The 21,569-nt window shown below is 64.1% G+C and overlaps 4 protein-coding genes across 8 annotated transcripts; 3 read left to right on the top strand and 1 right to left on the bottom strand.

Moving 5' to 3' along the window:
• Positions 1-1,278: 1,278 nt before the first annotated feature.
• On the top strand, positions 1,279-6,325 carry ADAMTSL5 (ADAMTS like 5). The gene is made up of 13 exons (XM_030466131.1): positions 1,279-1,323; positions 1,884-1,969; positions 2,798-2,870; positions 2,948-3,108; positions 3,311-3,371; positions 3,518-3,626; positions 3,715-3,842; positions 3,929-4,052; positions 4,418-4,501; positions 5,048-5,211; positions 5,299-5,542; positions 5,804-5,875; positions 5,956-6,325. The coding sequence occupies exons 1-13, from the start codon at positions 1,279-1,281 to the stop codon at positions 6,267-6,269; spliced, it is 1,665 nt and encodes a 554-aa protein (XP_030321991.1). The 3' UTR covers positions 6,270-6,325.
• A 1,371-nt stretch (positions 6,326-7,696) lies between these two features.
• On the bottom strand, positions 7,697-14,400 carry PCSK4 (proprotein convertase subtilisin/kexin type 4). Its single transcript, XM_008499222.2, has 15 exons — positions 14,224-14,400; positions 13,586-13,690; positions 13,397-13,492; positions 13,119-13,247; positions 12,466-12,542; positions 12,287-12,375; positions 11,654-11,826; positions 11,361-11,573; positions 9,932-10,032; positions 9,535-9,638; positions 9,272-9,389; positions 8,948-9,127; positions 8,573-8,697; positions 8,165-8,284; positions 7,697-8,085 (listed from the first exon to the last, which is right to left on the bottom strand). Exons 1-15 carry the CDS (start codon positions 14,398-14,400, stop codon positions 7,697-7,699), a joined length of 2,196 nt encoding a protein of 731 aa, XP_008497444.2.
• Positions 8,391-20,122, top strand: C28H19orf25 (chromosome 28 C19orf25 homolog). 4 transcript variants are annotated; one of them, XM_030466462.1, is made up of 3 exons: positions 8,391-8,398; positions 18,957-19,111; positions 19,183-20,122. In XM_030466462.1, exons 2-3 carry the CDS (start codon positions 18,961-18,963, stop codon positions 19,359-19,361), a joined length of 330 nt encoding a protein of 109 aa, XP_030322322.1. In that variant the 5' UTR covers positions 8,391-8,398; positions 18,957-18,960; the 3' UTR covers positions 19,362-20,122. The 4 variants fall into 4 exon arrangements, with proteins under 4 accessions (XP_030322322.1, XP_030322319.1, XP_030322320.1 ...); XM_030466459.1 differs by lacking the exon at positions 8,391-8,398 and adding an exon at positions 18,420-18,465; XM_030466460.1 differs by lacking the exon at positions 8,391-8,398 and adding an exon at positions 18,422-18,462 and having other exon boundaries at positions 18,955-19,111.
• Positions 14,607-18,258, top strand: REEP6 (receptor accessory protein 6). 2 transcript variants are annotated; one of them, XM_030466457.1, is made up of 6 exons: positions 14,607-14,721; positions 16,517-16,610; positions 16,873-17,011; positions 17,276-17,444; positions 17,692-17,759; positions 18,159-18,258. In XM_030466457.1, the coding sequence occupies exons 1-6, from the start codon at positions 14,607-14,609 to the stop codon at positions 18,174-18,176; spliced, it is 603 nt and encodes a 200-aa protein (XP_030322317.1). In that variant the 3' UTR covers positions 18,177-18,258. The 2 variants fall into 2 exon arrangements, with proteins under 2 accessions (XP_030322317.1, XP_030322318.1); XM_030466458.1 differs by lacking the exon at positions 17,692-17,759.
• Positions 20,123-21,569: the final 1,447 nt, after the last annotated feature.

Genomic DNA, 21,569 nt, shown 5'->3' with positions numbered 1-21,569 from the left:
GCCAGGTAGCTGAGGGTCCCACAGAGTGCCCTGGGGGGATGGGAGAGGTGGCCCCAGCCTGGCAGAGCCCCCCAACCCAGCAGAACCCCCCCAGCACTGCCACAGCCCCACTCACCCCCAGCGCCGGCCGGCCGGGGCCTCCCTCTGTGCCAGCCCCAGGTCCCCGATCTTCACCCTCATCTTCTCGGTCACCAAGAAGTTGCCTGTGGAGGGAGGGGAGCCCAAGCCAGACAGGGTGGGTCAGCACCCTGTCCCACCACCCCAACACCCTGTACCACCACCCCAACACCCTGTCCCACCACCCCATCCTCACCATTCCACCACTCCATCCCACTATCCCACCACCTTGTCCCACCATCCACCACCCCATTCCACCATGTTGTCCCATCATCCCACCACCCTGTCCCACCACTCCATCCCCACTGTCCCCACCACCCCATCCCCACCATCCCACCACGTTGTCCCACCATCCCATCACCCCATTCCCACCACCCCAGCTCTGCCCCACACACTCAGCTTCAGGTCCCTGTGGATGATTCCCTCTCCATGGATGTAGCTCAGTCCCTGGATGATTTGCCTCAGGTAAAACCTCACCTCGGGCTCCGTCAGCCTCCCCCGGACCCGCTGGATCCCAGCGAGGCTCTGGGGAGAGATGGAGGCTCCAGCTCGGGGCCCGGCAGAGCTCCAGCCTGAGGATGCTTTATTTTTGGGCCGGGGGGGGGTTCTGGTGCTGGCTCACCCCCCGGCTGCAGTATTCCAGCACCAGGTAGATGTGGCTGTGGTCAGCAAAGTGCCGGTGCAGGTGGACGAGGTTCTGGTGCCGCAGGCGCCCCTGCAGCTCCTGCTCCCGCTCCACCTGCACCCAGAACCCCCCCAGGGAACACAATGGATCCGAAGTACCGAACCCCCCCAACCCCAGGGAACACAATGGATCCACAGAACCGAACCCCCCCAGGGAACACAATGGATCTGAAGGACCCCCCCCCAGCACGCACCCTGGGGGGGAACAGGGCTGCAAACCTGGGAAAAAGGGAAAAGGGGCAGGGGCAGGGCTGGGGGGCTCAGGGGGGGCTGGGTGTTGTGCCCCCCCCAGACTCACCCTCTCCTTGGTGCCCACCACAGCCAGCTGGGCTCTTGGGATGACCTTGGCCGCGTAGACCCTGCCACTGGCCACCTCTGTCACCTGGTAGCAGCGCCCAAAGCCCCCCTGTAAGGACGATCCCCCCGGCATGAGCACCCCAGCAGATGGGGGGGGGGGATCACGAATGTGGGGTCGACATGGGGCAGGGTGGGGGGGATTTACCTCTCCCAGGAGCCTCCCCCGTTTGTAGAGCATCCCCCTGCCCAAGTCCTCCACATACCAGGGGACCTCATCCCCTCTGCACCCCTGAGCCATCTTAGGGGCACCCCACGGGACACTTCCCCCCCCCCCCCTCCCGTAACCCCTTCAGCACCGGCATGGGGGGGGACAAGGGTGCTGGGTGCAAGGTGCAAAGCCCCCTCAGGGGCACCTCAAGCTCCTTTCCCTCTGCTTTTGGAGCTGGGGGGATCCGGGAGGGGGGGGCAGATGCATCTCTGCCGCATCTGTACCCCACCTTTGACCCCCCCCTGCCCCCCTCGCTTGCCGGAGCTCCGGACCCCGAAGGGTTAATGGGCGGCCGGGGAGGGCTGGGCGCACCTTTGGGGCTGGATATTAATAACGCGGCGGGGAGGGACGGGAGGCGAACCGGGGGGGTGGTGGTTGTGGTGGTTGTGGTGGTGTTCTGTGTGTGGGGTGTTTTAAAACCTCGCCCGGCCCCCCCGGAGCTGCGCAGGAGGTGCCGAATCGTCCTGGGTTTCCCCTCCCCACCGCAACCGCCGGGACACCGGAGCGGGATTAAAAGCACCGGGACTCCCCGGATAAAGGGCGGTATGGCCGGGGGGGGTGGCGGCGAGGCTCGGGCTCCCGCCGGGGACTTCACGGTGCCGGGTAAGGTCCCGATTTCTCCTTAATCCCCCCTCGCGGACCCCTCCTCTTTCTCTCTGCCCGAGGTTGGCTGAGTTCCTGCAGGGAAACTGAGGCACGCAGAGCCCCCCAGGCGCCAGCGGGGTCTGGGCATCACCCGGCCCTAGCCGGGCTTGAGACCCCCACCTCGGAGCGGCGACATCGCGATCCTCCTGCCGTGGAGGGGTCCCAGGAGCCCGAGCGACCCCCGGTCCCTGACGGAGGGGAGTGGAGGGAGGAAACGGGATGGGCTGGGGGATCCCCCGAGGCAGGGCTGGGACCCCGCCACCCCCTGCACCCCCCAGCACCCCTCAGCACCCCCCAGCAGCCCCCTACGCTGCTCAGCACCTCGGGGCTTGGGGGGGTCGGAGTGCTCCAAGGCTCAGGTGCTTTGGGAGCAGAGGGGTCGGGGGGGTTCCCCGCTGCCCCCCATCCCGCTCACCCCACGGCGGGGCCGGATCCGGATGGTGCAGCTCGGCAGAGCCCCGGCTGTACCGCACAGGTCTGGTCCTGTCCCAGCGAGCCCGGCCCGGTCCTGCCGCGGGGCCCTGGGTGCGGTGACGGCGTCGCCTGTGCCCGCAGCCACATGGCCCCATGTGCCCAACGCGGTGTCACCACCCGGGCTCGGGGGGCACCATCCCCCAGCCCCCCCTGCGCTGGTGCCAACGGGGGGTCCGTCCCGCTGCGCCTTGTCCCAATCTCGCCTCTGTCCTGGGGTCCCCGTGGGGTGCGCGGCTGGTGGCACCAGTGCTGGGGACACACACACACCCGGTGCCAGGTCCCGGTGGGGCTCAGGGGTCTCTGCTCACGCAGGCACCGGTGGCCGCGGTGGCTGCTGCTGCTCCTGGCCTGGCTCAGCCTGGGACGCGGCGTTGGCACAGCTCAGGTGAGGGGTGAGGGGTGCACGGTGACACCGCAGCTCCAGCCCGACCCCAGCGCTCACTGTCACCTTCCTGCACGCAGAACCCAGCCCTGGGGAGGGGGATGTGGGGCCCCCAGCCCCCAGCCCCTGCTCGGCCCCGTCGGCAGCCGGCCCAGGGTACGTGGGGGTCCTGGGGACCCTGGAGCTCCTGCTCCAGCTCCTGCGGGGACAGCGTTGCCCTCCGCACCCGGCGGTGCTTGCGGTGAGTGGGGGATGAGGCAGGGTGCAGCCCCACGCAGGAAGTGGGGGTCCCCACTGGGGGTCCGTCGCTCCCTGCCCGGCTGCAGCTCGGGGGCTCGGTGTCCCAGGGACAGGGAGAGTCCCCATCGGGGACTTGGGGTGCAGGCAGGGATGCTCAGGGGGGGCCATGCCCTGACTTCGCTGTGCTGGTGCCGTGGCCGTAGGTCCGTGGAGGAGGAGCCGTGCACGGGGGACCCGCGGCAGTACCGGCTCTGCCAGCTCCAGGTGAGTGGGCAGGGGCCATGGCCCATCCCAATCCCCACCCCACGGGCCCTCAACTCCCCCGTCCCACAGGGCTGCATCTCCCTGGTCTCCTGGGGGTCCATCTGCTCAGTCCCCATCCCACGGGACTCCATCCCACCACCCCACAGGAATGTCCCCCCGGTTCCGTTCCCTTCCGTGCCATGCAGTGCTCCCTCTACGACAACCACCCTGTCCTGGGCACACTGGCCCGGTACCACTGGGTGCCTTTCCACGGAGGTGAGTCCTGAGGTGGCATCGCTGGGCTGACCGAGGGCCACAGCTGTCACCAGCATCACCCTTGTCCCTTCCCACCCACTTCTGGCAGCCCCCAATGTCTGTGACCTCAACTGCTTGGCCGTGGGGCACAACTTCTACTACGCCTTCGGCCGGGTTCTGGACGGCACCCGCTGCAGCCCTGGCTCCCCAGACCTCTGCATCGGCGGGCGCTGCCTGGTGGGTGCACATAAGGCTGGGACCCCCTCCCGGGACCCCCGGCTCTGACCCCCCCCACCCTGAGGCCGTGTCTCGGCTCCCCCCAGAGCGTGGGCTGTGACGGGATCCTGGGCTCGGGCAGGCGGCCCGATGCCTGCGGGCAGTGTGGTGGCAGCCACGACACGTGTCACTTCGTGCATCGGCTCTTCCAGGGCACGGACCCCTCCTCCGGTGAATGACCCATTGCCCCGGCCCCCTCCATGGGTGAATGCTTTGGCTCTTGGCTCCCTTGTCCCCCTGTCTGTGTCCCCACAGCGTTGCCTGGGTCCCCTCTCCATCTGCCCCAGTGCTGCTGGGGCATTGTCCCTGATCCCTTCCTGTCCCCAACACCTGAGGACCGGGACCGCAGCCTCAGAGCAGCTCGGTCACCGGGGTTGTTTGGTGTCATTGCAGAGGGTGTTGCTCCTCTGGGAGTTCTGAGGCACCGCTGTGCTCCATGGGTTCCTGCCCCAGCCTGTCCCCCTGTCCCCAAGCTGTCCCCTCAGGCTGTGCCCTGGCTCTGCACTGACTCTGTATGTGTGTGTGTGTGTCCCCAGGTTATTTTGGGTACATGAACGTGACCAAGATCCCGGCTGGGGCCACCCACATCAAGGTGACGGACAAGAGTCGCAGCTACCTGGGTAGGACGTGTCCCATCTCCCTCCCAGTCAGTCCTGGTTGGTGCCACCCGTGGGTGCACCACGGCAGGGGTGGCTGTACCATGCCGTGCCCGTTCCCCCTCTCAGACGCTGTTCTGAGCATCCTGGGCTCACTGACCTCACCGGTGCTCAGGGCACTTTTCCAGGGGCCACGTCCCAGGGTTTGGGACAGTCTGGAGCTGGAGCAGGGCCACAGCTGGGACCCCCATCCCAGACCCCCCAGGTCCCCTCTCCCAGTGCAGCCAGGGCTCCTTTCCCCACCCAGACCAGGGCTAAGGGAGGGAAGGGGGGGCTCGGGCGGTTCCGCACACCAGGGTTTGGCTCCAGCTTGGGACTCAAGCCAAGTTCTTCCCAGAAAGCAGATTTCTCCCGAGCCCCGACCGCGGCTCTCCCAGCCCACGCTGCCCTCCCTGCTCTGGGAGAGGCCTCCGGTGGGGACCCAGTGCTGCCCCGAGCCCCCAGCCCAGCTGCTGCGGGGGTCCCGGGGCCGGCGCGGTGCTCAGCCCCCGGACACGCTCCTTCCCGCAGCCCTGATGGCCAGCGATGGGCGCTACGTGCTCAATGGGGACTGGTCCATCGCCTGGCCGGGGCCGTACGAGGCAGCCGGCACCCGGCTGCGCTACGCCCGGGCCCCCGATGGCACCGAGAGCCTGGAGGCGCCCGGACCCACCGCCGAGGACCTGCACCTGATGGTGAGGGTGGGGGCAGCGTGGGGCTGGGAGGGGGCAGCCAGCCCCCGGCCCCCAGCGCTCCCCTTAGTGCTGCCCCTGCCTGCCCAGGTCCTGCTGCAGGAACCCAACCCCAGCATCGAGTACGAGTTCTGGCTGCCCCACGGGCACCCCCAGCCCGGCCGTGGTGACACCAGCCCCCTGCGGCAGCCCCAGCCCCGGGGAGCGGGGAGCCCCCCGCCCCCGGAGCCCCCCGGCACCCTGGCCCCCGCACCGCTCTCCCAGCCCAAGGGCTTTGTCACGGAGCCGCCATGGAGAAGCCCCCCTGGCCGGAGCGGGGCTGGGGCTGCTGCAGGTGCCTGCTCCCCTGTGGGGGTCCCCACAGCCCCCCCACGCCCCTCGGCTCCCTGCTGTGGGGAGGGTCCTGGAGAGCTCTGGGCTCTGGGCGTTCTCCATGAGATGGGGACCCTCATAAAGGGCGGGGGCAGCCCAGAGCGTTCCCTCTCTCTTTATGGGGTGCGGACCCCCAGTGCCCCCTCCCAGCGGCACAGGAGGGGGCTTTGGGAGGGCCGTGTCCCTTCTCCCCCGCTAAACTGCTGCAGTTTCGTCCCCGCAGGGCGATGCGGGAGGTGCCGCCCGGCCAAGGGGCGATCCCAGCGCATCCAACACTTCTGCCAGAGCGACTTCGGTGAGTGCCGGGGCCGGGACGGGGCTGGGGGTGACAGTGGGGACGTGCCCAGCTCAGGGTGCCCCATGCTGTCCCCGTAGTCTTCCAGGGCCGGATCCTGGCTCGGCGCTTGGTGGGGCAGGAGACGCGCTACGAGGTGGAGGTGAAAACCCCGTATCGGCGCCGGTTCCCACTGGTGTCCCGGGAATACCTGTGGGTGCCCAACACCTGCGGGTGCCCCCCGCTCCGGGAGGGCCACCAGTACCTGCTGATGGCGCGGCGACACGTCAACCACGAGCACACGCTCAACCGCATCCTGCTGCAGGAGGACGGCTACGCCCGGCCCTGGAGCCCCCGAGAGGAGCGGCTGGTGCGGGAGGCAGCCCGGCACTGCCCCCAGCCCCGCCCGCCCTGAGCCCCCCACCTGGGGAGGGGGCGGCCGGCGGGACCCCCCCGGGGCGGGGAAGGCTCCTGCCAGGTGCCCAGCCCCTTCCATGGATGGTGGAGGAGCCGGGGACACCCCCCCTGCCCCCTCATGCCCTCCACCCCCATCTCGCCGTCCTGGGGGTCGATTTTTGGCTGCGGGGGGTGGGTGGGTGGGGGAGGAGAATGGTAATTTATTATTATTTTTTCTGCAGAAAATGAATAAACTCATGTATCACCTCGCTCGCTGTGTGCCCTTCCTGGATGGAGGCGCCCCCATCCTGGGGTGCCCGGGCAGGGAGTCCCATCCCGTGTCCCCTTGCTGAGCCCCCCGAGCAGCGCACCCGCACCGCAGCGTGTCCCTGTCCCCAAGGTGGCCGCACGCCAGGCGCTGCCTTCCGAGGTCGCGGACCCGCCGCTTATCTCCCATCCGCCGGCGGCGAGAGGGTCCCTGCATGTGCCAGAGCCCCCTCGCCCGTAACCCAACCGGGGGGCCCGCACAGGGACGGAATGTGCGGGGGGTGCTGCGGGGAAGGTCCCTGTGGCAGCTCCCGGCACCCCGGAGGGGGGTCCCGCACCCACCCAGGGATGGGCTTGGAGCCGGTGCTGGGCTGAGCTCTCTGGGTTCGTGTCACCGCTGACTGTGCCCAAACTGGGGCTGCCGGGGGGGGTGGCTGTGCCTGGGGGTGGCACCACCGGTGGGGGACAACCCAGGGAAAGGGGGGGGGGGATGGCCGAGGCCTGTGCGGTGCCAATGCCCCCAGGAGGGGCCCCAGCTGGCAGCCCTCCCCCTGCCCTGCCCGGTGCCGGGGTGCAGCTGCTCCTGTGCTGCTGCCAGCCCTGCTGGGACAGCCAAGGCCCGGGGCACTTGTCCCTGATGGGGGGTGGGGGTGGGAAGGGAGAGGGCAGGTAGGGGTGCAGTGACCCAGGGGTTCCCTTTTTATTATTATTTTTTTCTTAAGGGTTCTGGTAAACAAGAGGTGGGGTTTGCACCATCCCTCATGGAAGCTGCGTGGGCTCTTGGCCCAGCTTGGGCTGGAGGAGCTGCTGTGGTCACCCGGGTGCAGCTGTTTGGAGAGAACTTCCATTTCCTCCTGTTCCTCCTCCTCCTCGGGGCCCCCCGTGCCTGGGAAAGGGCACAGGGCTCCCGGCCCTTCCGGGAATCGCTTCCTCCAAGCAGCTCCTCCGGTCCCCCGGGGTGCGTGGGGGGGATGAGCCAGATGGGGAGAGAAGCCACCACCCGTGTCCCTGCTGATGCACGGAGCTGGACACGGGGTGGGACCAGCCCAGGAGCCGCTGGGAAAGGACGTCAGCCTTCCGAGAGGGAGGTCCAGAAAGGCAAAGAAAAAATAGTTTATTTTGGAAGCTGGGTGAGGGGGGCAGCTGTGTCCCAAGCTGGGATCCTGCGTGTCCCCGGTGTCACACTGTCCTTCCAGCCCGGGGACAGCAGAGGCCACGTTTCACAAGGCAAAAGGCCACACGGTGTGTGACACAGAGGACGGCTGAGAGGAGCAGCCCCCCCAGGAGGAGCAGGGGGAGCGGGTCCCTCCGCAGCCCCTCCTCAGGGGGGGAGCCCTGCACGGGGGAGCAGGCGTGGGTGAGCTCGTCGAGGGTGAGGCTGGGGACACAGGCTGTGCAGTTGGTGGCTGAAGGGCCCTGGCAGGTGTAGCAGGAGGGGTGGCACCTGGCACAGACGAGGGCAGTGGTGGCAGTGGTGGCAGTGGTGGCTCTGCGGGGGGAGCTGTAGTAGCGCGGGGGGCAGTAGGAGAGGCAGGAGCCCTGGTGGGTGTACAGCGAGCCCCCACACTCTGCAAAGGGATGGTGGCATGGGACAGGCTGCGGGGACACCCGGGGGTGGCAGCAATGTCCCTGTCCCCAGGACCTCACCCTGGCATGCTCCCTGGCTGTCCCGCTGGAGGCACTGCCCCGAGGAAGGGGGCATGAAGCTCCGGGCTGACATATCCTCCTGGGTGCCATGGAGGTGCAGGATGAAGCTGGTGAGCAGCCCTGGGGGTGGGAGGGATGGGAGGTGGCAGCCCCGTGTTCCCACCACCCTCCAGGCTTTGGGATCTGCAAGCTGTAGGGCTGGAAGCTTTGGGGTTACGCTGGGGAGAGCAAGGGGTGTCCTGTGCTGGCCAGAAAGAACCTCAAAGGAAATAAATATGGCCTGCAGAAGAAGAGGGCTCCGTGCCCAGGAGGAGGAGAAGCCAACAGGTTGTTAAAGTGTGGGGAGGAAGAAAAATGATCAGGCTCTGGGGACTCCCGTGCGTGGGGTTTGCTGCCCCAGGCACCCACCTCTGTTATAGGCATCACCCTTGTTCTCCAGCTGGAGTGTCCAGGTCCCGTTTGGGTTCTCATCCCAGAAGTGTGTGGACATGAAGGTCCAGTCCTTGTAGCCCTCCTGGCTGATGTCATAGGGGCTGGAGGAGAGGAGAGCTGGGGCTGGAGGGGAAGCCCAGGGAGCCCCTGGGGTCACCTCTTCTTGGCATTGTCACAGTATGGCAGGGGCCACAGGGGAGTTTGAGTACGGGGAGCAGGGGGGGGGCACCAGGAGCTGCCCCTTCAGCTGTGGGGGAGCCTCCTGACCCCAGGAGGGGCTGGGAAAGGAGGAGCACCCTCTGCCCCCCCCAGAGCTGGTCTGTCTCATGTCACTGTGCTCCCTGGACTCACCGTACGGTCACCAGCGTGGACGTGGTCCCCATGGGGCTGGTCAGGGAGATGGCCAGGTCCCCCCTACGGCTGTAGCTGAGGGACAGCTGGACCTGGACGTGCTCCAGGGAGAGGATTTGCTCAGTGCTCCCCGAGCAGGAGGAGACGTCTGTGGAGATGGTGAGCTTGGAGCCGATGTGCCTGCCGGGTACAAGACAGAGATAAAGGCATCTCCTCCCCTTCCACGGGTGTCCTGGGGTGATGGCAGAAGGTGTGTGGCACAGACACTCCCTGGGGAGCAAAATCTGCTCCTGCTGTGGGCTTGGAGCAGGGGACATCCCTTACCTCGGGGTGTTCAGAGCCTTCACTGAGCACCTCCTCTGAGGCTGAGTTCCTGCCCATGTCTTGGCCATCTCCACCAGCAGCCCAGCATCCAGCAGCCCGTAGCCATAGTGGTGGCTCACTTGATGCCACCCCAGAGAGGACACATGAGCATGGAGAGAGCAGAGGGTGCTCTCGCCCCCACCCCAGGCTCCCTGGGAGGAGTGTGAGGGGCAGGGGGTTCCCCACAGGCAGGGGAGGGGGTTGGGGCTGTGCCCTGAGCTCACCCCTGTGCCCAGCACCATTCCCAGCCCAGTCCTCTGCCTGCAGGTGAGCGGGTTTGGAGGCTCTGACAGCGAGATGCTGCAGGTCCCGCCAGCTCAGCGTGGGACTGCAAGCAAAGGAGGACTTGGGGACAGAGGCCTCAGCTTCGGGCTGCCTTTTCAGGCTGGGATTTGCTTCCCACTGCTCCCAGCCGGTGCCTCCACTCTCTCCTTCGCTGCCAAAATGGGAGCAACAGAGACCTCCAGAGGACGATTCTCCTCCTGCCCCACCGGTGCCTGGGGGAGAGCTCAGCTCCACACCTCATAACCCCCTTGCTAGCCAAGTCCCCTGTCCCCGCAGACCCCTGGTGAGGCACCAGACTCTCCCTGGGGACTGTCCTGCTGTGGTGCCATCACCTACTTGGCCTCCAGTGCCAGGGCCATGATCCCCGCAGCCAGCGGGGCAGAGGCAGAGGTGCCCGTGTGCCCATCGGTGCAGCCGTGGTGGAGGTCGGTGGTGACCTGGGGGGAGAGGAAGCGGGGGTCTCAGCACCATTGCTGAGCAGAGGGCAGGACTGCCTGGAGTTCATGGAATCCTAGAAAGGGAGGGGTTGGAAGGGACCTCGAGATCCTGGAGTGCAACCCCCCTGCAGAGCAGGGTCACCTGCAGGAGGTGACACAGGGACACATCCAGCTGGGCTTTGGATGTCTCCAGGGTCTCCACAACCTCCCTGGGCAGCCCAGGCCAGGGCTCTGACACCCTCACAGGGAAAAAATCCTTCCTTATATTATACAGAACCATCTATGGTCCAGTTTATAACCAGTGCCTCTTGTCCTGCTGTTGGTCACCCCTGGGAAAAGCTTTCCTGCATCCTCCTGCCACTCACCCCTTGCAGATTTATGAACATTAATGGGGTCACCCCTCATGCTCCTCCAAGCTCAGAGCCCCTCAGCTCCCTCAGCTTTTCCTCACCAGGAGATGTTCCACTCCCTTCAGCAGCTCTGTGTCTCTGCTCTGGACTCTCTCCAGCAGTTCCCTCTCCTGCTGGAACTGAGGGGCCCAGAACTGGACACAAGTGCAGTGAAATGAGGCAACCAGGTGCCACTGATTCCCAGGGAGTGGCATGAGCTTGTGTTAAGCCCACCTGTGCCTGATTAGAGCAGGCCCTAACTGTGCACGAACAGGATTAGGGGGCCAATAAGAGGTGAGGCTTGAAGCACAGACTCAGCTCAGTCCTGAGCATGCCAGCAGAGAGGTCAGTTGCTCTTGGAGCAATAGCACTGAGCCAGGCTGTTCCTGAGGGCTGTGGGCTCAGAGCACCATTCCTGAGTCTCTGCTGGAACACCTGCTTGGACCTTGGAGCACCGTGTCCTAAAAGAGGTTTGTCTCTCAACACACAAGATTCCAGATGTGGCCTCAGCAGAGCAGAGGGGCAGGAGAACCTCTCTCTATACTGACCTCCCCCTCCTAATGCCCCCCAGGTGCCATTGTGCTGCTTGGCCACCAGGACACACTGTTGGCTCATGGTTCCCCTTCCTTCCATCCCCCAGCACCCCCAGGGCCCTTTCCCCTCTCCAGCAGCTCAGTCCCCACCCTCTGCTGGTACCTGGGCTTGTTCTTTCCCAGCTGTCAGACTTTACATTTCTTGTCATCCATTCAATTCCTCCCTGCCCAACTCTTGGGTAACCCCAGGCACTGCTCATGCTGAGTCAATTTGTGCCTTTTTTTTTTGGTTGGTTGGTTGGTTTTTTTGGGGGGTGGCTCTAACACAGCCATTTTTACAAAGGGAAAGGAGGGTTTGGCCAAGCCTGCTTGGTGCTGGGAAGTGGTGCCTGGCTGGAGCACTCACGATCTGCTCCTGGCTGGTGGCTCTGCTGCTGAAGGTGGTGGTGAGGATGGCAGAGCAGCCCTCACCATAACGGGGCTGGTGTCCCCCCGCCAGGACACTGCCCACTGCCAGGGTGTAGATGCTGTTGGTGTACCCATCACAGTTGCAGTTGTCGTAGTTGATGCCACCGTTGCCAGAGGCCCAGATGAAGATGGAGCCCAGGCCACCCCGTCCCTGGCAGGGGGGAAGCAGAGGGGGTGATGAGCGTGGAGTCCCAGGCCTGGCAGTGTCCCCCAGGCTGTCCCCGAGCTCACTTTGGTGGCCCCTCTGAGGAAAGCCTGGGTGGCCAGCACCCCCGGGCCGTCCACTGTCCTCCCATCATCCAGGGGTCCCCAGCTGGCACTGTAGATGTGGATGTGCTGGGGGTGCAGGCTGAGGGACTGAGCCTCCACCAGGTCTGTGATGGCTCCATCCAGCATCCTCACTCCTGTGGGACAGGGACGAGGAGGGACCCAGCTCTGGGGTGGGGTCAGGGTCAGGGTTTGGGTTTGGGTTAGGGTTTGGGTCAGGGTTAAGGTTAAGGCTAGGGTTAGGGTTAAGGTTAGGGTTAGATTTAAGTTTAAGGTGAGGGTTAGGGTTAAGTTTAGGGTTACAGTTAGGGTTAGGTTTAACAGTGGGGTTAAGGTTAGGTTTAGGGTTATGGTTAAGGTTAAGCTGAGGGTTAAGTTTAGGGTTAGGGTTAAGGTTAGGGTTAGGATTAGTGTTAGCAGCTCTGGGTAAACCCAAGCCCCACACTCCCCATGTGAAGGAACATCCCAGGGGACCCCTGGCCAGCCCTGGCACTGAACCCCAGTGTTGTGGCTGTGTGTGGGGCAACACCCCAGCTCTCTCTGCTCCCCTGGCATGTCCCCCATCCCAGCTCCAGTATCCTGGAGCTCAGGACTCACCTCCCACTCTGGCATTGTAGGCGACCCCGGTGCCACAGACGTGGTTGTTGGCTGCAGCTGCCACCTCCCCAGCACAGCGTGTGCCGTGCCTGCGGGCAGGGTTGGCACAGGGGATCCTCTGCGAGGGGCAAAGGGAACAGCCCCAGCCCCAAAAACCCAAAAGGGGGGGTTGTGCTCACCGGTTCTCGTTGCCAGCAGTGTACCTGGGCTGGGGGTCGGGGTCGTTGCTGTTGAAGTCGTAACTTGCCAAGGGGTCCCGTTGTGGGGAAAAAAATAAAGATAAGAGAGGCAGCAATGTGAGCAAAGGGGCTGTTGGTGTGCACAGCACCGGGGTTGCCAGCACAGAGCATCCTGGATTTGCCAGGGAGCTCCCTGCAACTGCCTGGGCTTGATGGAATGGGGGATCTGGGGGTTCAGTGCCAGGGGTTCTGAATGGGGTTCTGAACGGGGTTCTGTCATTCTGCTCTGGGAGAAATCCCAGCAGGGAGTGAAGGAGCCTTGTGGGTGGTGCAGTAAGGAGAGAGGAGCTGCAAACCACTGGAGTGTCTTGTTATGAAACACAAACCAGGTTTTACACATCCTCTCCCCTCGCAGCTCAGGAGGATTTACCCGCTTTGCAGCTTGCTGTAATTACATCTACTCTGGGGCACAACAAGTCCCAACATTTCCTCCATGTCAGGCTTCACCCCGGCAGACACCAAACCTTTTCATCCAGCCACGGAGAGGCTGAGCTCCCACTGCAGCATCCCAGGGGTGGGATGAAGGCAGCGGCTGCTCCCCCTCCCCTGGATCCCCCCTGCAGGAGCTGCTGCCTGCATTCCCCGGTAGTTACGTAGTTGTCAGCCAGGTCCGGGTGGTCCTTCTCGATCCCATCATCCAGGATGGTCAGCACGACCCCCAGCCCCGTGTACCCTTTGCTCCAAGCAGTGAGGATGTTCAGGTCGGGACTGATGTCATTGTTCTGGAGAAGGGATTAAACCTGATCAGCCCCAAAGCAGGGGGTGACCTCCCGGGGCTCTCCCGCTGCCTCACCGCTGAGCATTTAGTCCCCTTTGTGCGTGGGGAAGGTGATTTGCTGGAGGATTAGAAGAGAAAGCAGCAAAATCTCACCATGTACCACTGCTTGTGGAACCAGGGATCCGTGGGCACCACGCTGGTGCTCCTCTTCGTGCGCCTCTTTAGGCTTTGCTGCTCAAACCAGAGGACCTGGGTGGGAAGGAGCCCGGTGGCTGTGGGGCAAGAGGTGCCCAGCGTGGCGTGGGGCAGCCCCTGTCCCCCCGAACACCTCCTCCTCCCTACCTTGGGCTCTTTTGTCAGCCTCATGTGCCAGCCCCAGTGCCTGCTCAGAGCTCTCTGCCTGGTGCCTCGGTGTGTGAAGTGGTAATAGGGCTCCCCCTCCATCACCTGCTGGGGCAAAGAGCTGCTCTGAGAGGTTCTTGGGGGACGAGGGGGCTGCCGGCTCCACGGGGGCTGCAGGGATCAAACAGGTGAATTTAACATGAGCTGGAGGACAAGCCGGGAGCAGCTCTGGGGAGGGTCTCTGGGTGTCCTTTGGGTTCCTTCGCTCACCTTGCACCCTCTGGGGCTCTCAGCATGGGTTGAAAGCACCAGAGGGAAGGGGCACGGATTCCCAGAGTGGTTTAGAGTTGGAGAGACTATAAAATCTCCCCTCTTTCAGCTTGAAACTATTTCCTCTTGCCCCATCCCTCCAAGCCCTTGTCCCAAATCCCTCCCCAGCTTTCCTGGAGCCCCTTCAGGCACTGGAAGGTGCCCAGAGGTCTCCCTTGAGCTTTCTCCAACCCCAACTCTCTCAGCCTGCGATCAAACGCCCCGATTTCAAAACGGAAGCCGGGACGCAGGGTGGGGAGGAGTGGAGGGGGACACGGGTGGGTGGGTGGATGGGTGGACAGACAGACAGGGAGGTTCTGGGCTCACACCTGGCCCAGGCAGAGCAGGCCATGGCGACGGGCCAGCCCCCCGGCCTCCCGCGGCCCCTCCGCCACCAGCACGGCCCAGCTGCTCAGGTAAACCCGGGGCTCGGGGAGGCCGAGGGAGGGGGCGGCGGTGGCGACCAAAAGCCCCAGGAGGAGGCCCGGGCTGTGCCGCGCCGCCATGGAGCCCGCGGGCGTTCAGCGGGCGTTGCCTTGGTAACACAGAGCCACGCCTACTTCTACCAACGCCCCGCCCCATCCAGTGACGCCCCGCCCACACCCGGTAACGCCCCGCCCACTCCCGGAGTCTCCCGGGGGAACCGGGGGGGATCGGACCCGGGGGCGCCTCCGCCGCAGCCGCCGCCACCACCGCAGCCACCGCCACCGCCATGGGCTCGGTGTTCACGTGTCTGCGGCGCTTCCTCCGTGAGTCCGGGCCCCTCGGGAGCCTCCTGTCCCGCCTGGAGGCTCGGACCGGCATCAAGTGGCTCTACCTGGCCCCAGGTGCGACCGGGACCCCCGGACCCCTACTCCCGTCTCCCCCTCCGCTGCCCGCTCCTCCATCTGCGGGGCTCTCCGGGGATCGTTCCGCTCCCTTGGGTGCCCTGGGAGCCCCTCACCGTCCCTCTGGGCTCTGGGGAGGCAGCAGGGGGTCAGGACGCCTCCGTTTGGGGCTGGTGAAGCGGGGCTGGGGGGAGGTGTCCGTCCTTGTCTGTCCTCACCTTGGGCAGGCTGCAATCCCCCACCCCAACAAACCGGGACCCCTCTCCTCCAACCTCCACACTGCACCTCACCTGTCCCCCCCTTCTCCCGTTCAATATTTTATATCAAACTGGAAGGGCTTGGGGTGTGGGGGGTGTCCCCATTTTTGCCACATCCTTCCCCAGCCTTTCACCTCCCAGGGTTGGTTCCGGTGCTGGTTGGACACAGGGTGTGTGACCATTGGGTGATTCCAACTAAAATGGTGCTGGGACCTTGGTTGTGCTGGGGTCTGATGGGATTTTGGGGCAGGGGATGAGCTGAGGCACCGCTGCCACCCCACAGCCATGGTCCTGTGTGCTCCATCCCTGTCTGGGAAGGAGAAGCTGCTCTTAAACTAAAAATACCCCAACTTCTCCTTGTCCCAGCTCTGGAGTAACTCCCAACTTGTGTCTGAACCCAGCAGGGTGGGTTCTGGGTCTCAGGTGGCCCACGGGCTGCAGCTGGAAATCCCCTTGCCTGGCCTCGGGGTGACACAGCCCCCAGAAGCTGTGGCTGCCCCATCCCTGGCAGTGTCCAAGTTTGGATGGGGCTTGGAGCAGCCTGGGCTGTGGGAGGTGTCCCTGCCATGCAGGGGGGTTGGAATTGGGACCTTTTTAAGGTCCCTTCCGACTCAAACCATTCCATGATTCCACAGTTCTATGGTTCTGTGACTGTGATGGCTTCACAGCCAGGTTGCTCCTGGGAAGAACCCAGAGCTCCCTTCATGGCTGGAAGAGGGATGGGAGCAAGGTGCAGGAATGCTGGCGTGAGCAGAGCAGGGATAATCCATCCTCTGAGCCTGAGCAAGGGCTTTCCTCTAATTCCCCAGCACGGACAGGTTCGGTTCTGGCTTTCCTGCCCTCTCCATCAGCTCCTTGCCAGGGGCTCCTTCCCCCAGCTCTGCTTCTCCTGCTCTCAGACAACATCCAAGTGCTGGGCGAGCTCCAGCATTTAATTGTGACGATTTAATTTAATTTAATACCAAGGATTGCTGGTTTCTCGGGGGGCTGAAGCCTTCCAGCTGCTCAGCAGCAGCAGCAGGAGATGTGTGGAGGGAGCAGCAGAGCCGGGCTGGGCTTGGCAGGGGAGCAGAGCTCCTCCTGGAGCAGTGGTTATGGAAATGCCGAGGGGCTCCGCGGAGGAGAAGCTCCGAGCTGTGACTTCTGTAATCTATGTGTGTGTCTGGGAATCATTTATATCACTTTGGACTCGAGGGCTGTGTTGGCACCTCCGGTTCTGGTGCCTCCCGCAGCCTTGGCTCAGCTCCAGGGCTGGAAATGCCGAGAGTTTCTTGTGGTTCAAGCTCCTTCCCAGAGCAGGGAGGGGACAGTGACAGGGCCAGGCTGTGGCTCCCTCGGGGATCAGCCTCTGAGCACCTCGGTGGTCCCGTGTGTGGAGGGATTAACTGGGAAGGGGTCGTTATTCCCAACTGGAAGCTCCTGGCATGTGCCTCTTCTCACTGTGGGGATCAGGAACCTGCTCAGCAGAGGGACCCGGGGTCTCTCCTGGCTGTCAGGGTGGTGGCAGGTCTGGGACCACCCTCTCTGTCCCCTGGCAGTTTCTCTGGCACTCTTGGGGCTGTACCTGGTGTTTGGCTACGGAGCCTCCCTCATCTCCAACCTCTTCGGCTTCATCTACCCTGCATATGCCTCGTGAGTACCCCCCATCCCTGCCCACCCCCCTGCAGCCTCTGGAGAGTGTTCCTGCCCTCAGCCAAGCATCTCCTCGGGCAGGGATCACGTCGGGAAGCTCCTGTTCACCTTCCCAAAACCACTGGGAGCAGGCAGGGTGCCAGCACGGGGCAGCAGCACCCATCAGGCAGATTCACTGCAGGGTTTGGGGGGTTTGGGGAGGAGGTGCCCGGCCTGGCAGGGGAGGCTGTGACACCAGCACCCTTCCCCTCTCCTGCCACAGCATCAAAGCCATCGAGAGCTCCAGCAAGGAGGAAGACACCCTGTGGCTGACATACTGGGTGTTGTACGGCACCTTCAGCATCGCTGAGGCCTTCTCTGATGTTTTCCTCTTCTGGTTCCCATGCTACTACGGTGGGAAGGTAGGGGCCCTGTTGGGATCTGCTGGGGCCGGAGCCCTCTTGCCTGAATGGCTGAATTTGGAGGAACTGCTGGTGCCGGGCTCTGCCCTGTTAGCAGGGGGATGGCTGTGCTGGGGCTGTGCTGGGGCTGCACGGAGCTCCCTGCAGTCCTGGTGCCTCTGCTGAGCTCCAGCCTTGGGAAGTTGTCCTTGGAGGGGATGGGGGTGACCTTGCTCAGCCCCTACCCTCCCATCCTCCAGCTCTGAGGGTCTCTGCTCCCCACAGTGCCTCTTCCTGCTGTGGTGCATGGCCCCCGTGCCCTGGAATGGCTCTCAGGTCCTCTACCAGAGCATCATCCGTCCCTGCTTCCTCAAGCACCGCCGGGCTATGGACAGCATCCTGGGCACCCTCGGCACCAGAACCCTGGACACAGCTTCACAGATCACCCAAGAAGGTAACATGGGTCCCCATCCCCTCATCCTGCTCCATCTCGGGTGGGGTGGTTTCCCCTGGAGTTTTTCCCACTCTGATGGAGCTGGGGCAGCTCCTCTTTTCCTTGCCATCAAGTGGCCCTCTCCCTATGGCTGTGGTCCAAGCTCTTGTGTCCCCCGTGGAGGCAGGAGTTGAGTGGGAAGGGGTTTTTTTTGTTCTCTCCCCACCTCTGTAATCCTCTCTTTTCTTTTTCCCCCCGTGGGGTCCAGTCCTGAGGACTCTGGCCACCAGCAGAGCCCGGCTGACAGCCGAGGTGGCCCCACAGCTCAGCCACTCCGTATGTACAAGCCACCTTTGCCACCCAAGGGACAAAGGGCCCATTGGCACCTTCAACCTGCCACTGGCCACTTGGCCAGCTCCAGTGGCCACCACACCAACCTCTTGCCATTGTGGCTCACACCCAGCCATCTCTTTCTCCCTTGGCATGGCTTAGAGCAGATGCTTTCCCTCTTCTTTCTCTGTAGTCAGAATTTCAACCCCCCCACCCCAAAAACCCTCCATTCTTCTCCATCCTCTCCATCTCCTCCTCCATCCTCTCCCTCTCCTTCTCCCTCTCCTCCTCCATCCTCTCCCTCTCCTCCTCCATCTCCCTGTGCGTGTCCCCTCTCGGGAGGAGGTCGGGGCTTGTGTGTCCCTTCAGGGATGGGGCTGAACATCATCTCCATGTCTTCCACAGCCCCCAGAGGAGCCTTGAACCTGGAGAATAAGCTGGACTGAGACCCCGGGACACCACAACGTGGGGCCTGGGGTTGGGACAGGGCCCCGCTCGGCCCAGCCCAACCCAACCCCAGGCCCCCACCATTGTTACCCCCCCTCAATAAACCCCCAAGATCCTCACTTTGCCTCCGCGGCTCCTTTAAGAGAAATGGGGGCGCGGCGCCCTTAAGAGAAGGGGCGTGGTCACATTGGGGAAAGGGGCGGGGTTTGTGGCGGGGGCGTTGCCGGAAGTGAGGTGGGGGGTGTGGCCGGGAGGAGAGCGGAGGGTGAGGAGGGGGTCTGTGTGTCTGTCTGTCTGTCCTGGGAGGGGGGACAGAAAAGGGGAAGGGGGGGTCCTGTCTGTCTGTCTGTCCCGAGGGTGGGGGTGGAGCCTGTCTGTCCGTCCGTCCTGGGGGGGGGACAAGGGCAGGGGGTGTCTGTGTGTCCTGGGGTGGATAAGGGGGGGGGTTTCTGTCTGTCGGTCCTGGTATGGGTACTGGGGGGGAGCTTTGGGGGCGAATGAGGGGCGTCTGGCTGTCTGTCTGTCTTGGGAAGGGGGGGACAAGGGTGGGGGTCCTGTCTGTCTGTCCTGGGGGGAATGAGAAGGAGGGTGGGGTCTGTTCTGGGTGATCAGAAAGGGGGTGGGGGGGTGTTCTGTCTGTCGGTCCTGGTATGGGTACTGGGGGGGAGGTTTGTCTGGGGGGGGGTCTGTCTGTCTGTCTGTCTGGGGGTCAGCCCATGCCCCTCACTCTGCCCCCCCCCCTCCCTCCCCCCCCAGCCCCATGATGAGCTCCAAGGCCAAGCGGGTCCTGTCCACCCGCCCCGAGTTCCCCAGCCTGGAGCAGATCCTGAGCGACGTGCGGGGCTCCCCCCCCACTGACCCCATCTTCCTCCTCCCCGAGGAGCTCTGCGGGGACCAGGGACCCTCCCCGGGTGAGTCCTGCAGGAGGAGGGGGAGCACTGGGAGGACCCCAACACCCCTAACCCTTCCCACCCACCCCCAGGCTCCCCCATCCCCACGGAGGAGCGGGAGCGGCTGTTCTGGCAGAGCCGCCGGTACCTGGAGATGAACCAAAGGCTGCGGGAATCCCGGGAGCAGCTGCGGGAACGTCGGGAGGAGCTGGAGAGAGTAGGAGCAGCCCTGGAGCAGAGCATCACCCAGATGAGGCAGAAAGCCCTCTGAGATGGCAGCCGCAGGCAGGGACACCCCGGGGGTCTGGTGTCACCCCTGCAGACCAGGGTTAAAAGTGATCGGGTTGGGTTTTGGGGCAAAAAGACTCAAAAGGAAAAGGGGCTTTTCCCCAGGGGGGTCCTGGTGCTGGAGGGAAAGCTCTGTCCCCGTGTTGGGTCACTGGTGTTGGTGGCATGTCCTCCCCATCATGTCCCTTTCCATCTGGTGCTGCCCCGGGGATGACCCCGTTGCCACCTCCATCTCGGAGAGCTTGGGGCAAGAGGGATTTCGGGGCTACGTGGAGCACCAGGACCAAGTGGCCGGGACAGCTCTCATCCTGACAGCCACCCAGCTCATCCGGGTGGCCATCCTCCTCCTCCTCTCCACCAAAATCCCTGGGTGACCCGTGGTGCCACCAAGTGTCCCAGTGGAACCTCTGGCACATCATCCACTGCCGTGGCACCAAGGTTATCCCCGTCTGCCTGGGGGTGGGGAAGGAGCAGGTGCCCCCCTTCCTGCAGCACCTCACCCACCTCCACTTCCAGACCCAAGTTCTTTCAGCACCTCCTGCACAGCCTGAGGACACCGTGCTTGGTGCCCACCAAAGCCCAGCACCCCCCGTCCTCCCAAGGCCCCTCCTGAGGGGCTGCAGGGGGCAGGGGTTGGGTTTGGGGGTTGGGAGTGATGGCCCCGTGGGGATTTGTCCTGTGTGGGTCACCCCCACTGGGGGGGATTGTCACAAACCTCATTAAAAACCCTTCTGGGAGATGTGAGGATGGGACTTGTGTCACCTGCTGAGCAGTGGAACCCCCTGGTGGATTTGGGAAGGGGGTGTTTCCCAGGTATTTGCCCATCCCCTTCCTCTCCCCCCCTTGGTGGGGTGGGGGGGGTCTGCACCCCACTGCCAGCTGCTGCTCAGGGGTGACCAGCGGGATCTGAGCATCTCTGGGGTGTGGGGGCACAGGAATGGGGGTGCTGGGGGAAGGGGGGCTGCTGGTTGAGGACCCCACAGACACTCTTGGCTGTGAAACATGAGAAATAGATCCACAAACACCACGTGGGGGCTGCAGCCCCCCCAGGACAGACAAAACCCCCCCTTGCTATTTACACAGGTTGGCTTTTATTCAGTAACATTGTCCTGAGGCCCGGGCAAGGAGCATCCTCAGGACACGGGTACAGCATGGGGGCCTGGGGATGAGGGGGGGGACACAGGGTTGGGGTTTGTCCATAAAGGAGGCGAGTGGCACTTGGGAGTGGGGACAGTTGCTGCCCCCAGGGACATTGCCCCCCGTTTTCAGCCCCAGGTCCTGCTGGGCTGCAGCCACTGTTGGAGCAGAGCCCATGGGGCACAGGGCAGGGGGGGGGTCTGTGTCCCCACACCATGTCCCTGGGGATCCCATGCTTGTCCCCACAGCCCTGGTGCTTCAGTGGGTACCCCCCAAGTCCCCATGACCCCCAGTGTAATGCCCCAGAGCCCCTCATTATGTGCCCACACCCCTGTGTGTCCCTTGCACGTTGTCCCTGCAGTCCCATGTCTGTCCCTGCAGCACCCCCATGGAGCTGGTTTGGAGGGGGGAGGGAGGGGGTGTCTTAGAGGTCACCCCATCCAAAACAGGATGGGTGGGAGAACCAGGAGCCACCCAGGGGTGATGGAGGGGTCCCTTCACAGCCCATCTCTGGTGTCCTGGGGTATCCCCAGTGCTTTGGGGGGGCAAGGTGGGACCCCCCCTGCTCAAGGGCGTAATCCACTCCTGGATGGATTCGTGTCCATGGCCCTGGGGACACCCCACGATCCAGCTGTGAGCCACCACGGAACTCTGCTACCCTGGGCTGGGAGCTGAAGGAGCTGCAAATAGTGGGGTGAGGAGGCCCAGACCCTTCCCTAGGGGTTGGGCACCCCAGTGCCAGCTCAGCACCCTATCCCCTCCCAGGGCAGCTCCCCAGCCCGGTGACACGGCCCTGAGAGCAGTCCCTTCCCCCCCCGCCCCCCCAGGATGAGCCAGGTGGGACCCTGGGCACCCACCAGCACCTTTCCCATCTTGAACCAATTAATTCTGCCCCCCCTTGCCACAAGTTACCCGTTAGCAATCAGCGGGCACCTTAATTAGGAGCTTCCAGCAGCACAAGTTGGGGGAGTCCCAGCCCCATTCTCCCCATGGCTCTGCTCCTCCCCCAGCCCCAAAACCTCTCCCAGCCCTGTGTCCCCCTCCTCATTAATAA

This window comes from Calypte anna, chromosome 28 (genome assembly GCF_003957555.1).
Source record: "Calypte anna isolate BGI_N300 chromosome 28, bCalAnn1_v1.p, whole genome shotgun sequence".
NCBI lineage: Eukaryota > Metazoa > Chordata > Aves > Apodiformes > Trochilidae > Calypte > Calypte anna.
The sequence above is the reverse complement of the archived record's forward strand: the minus strand, read 5'-3'. Positions and strand labels throughout refer to the sequence as shown.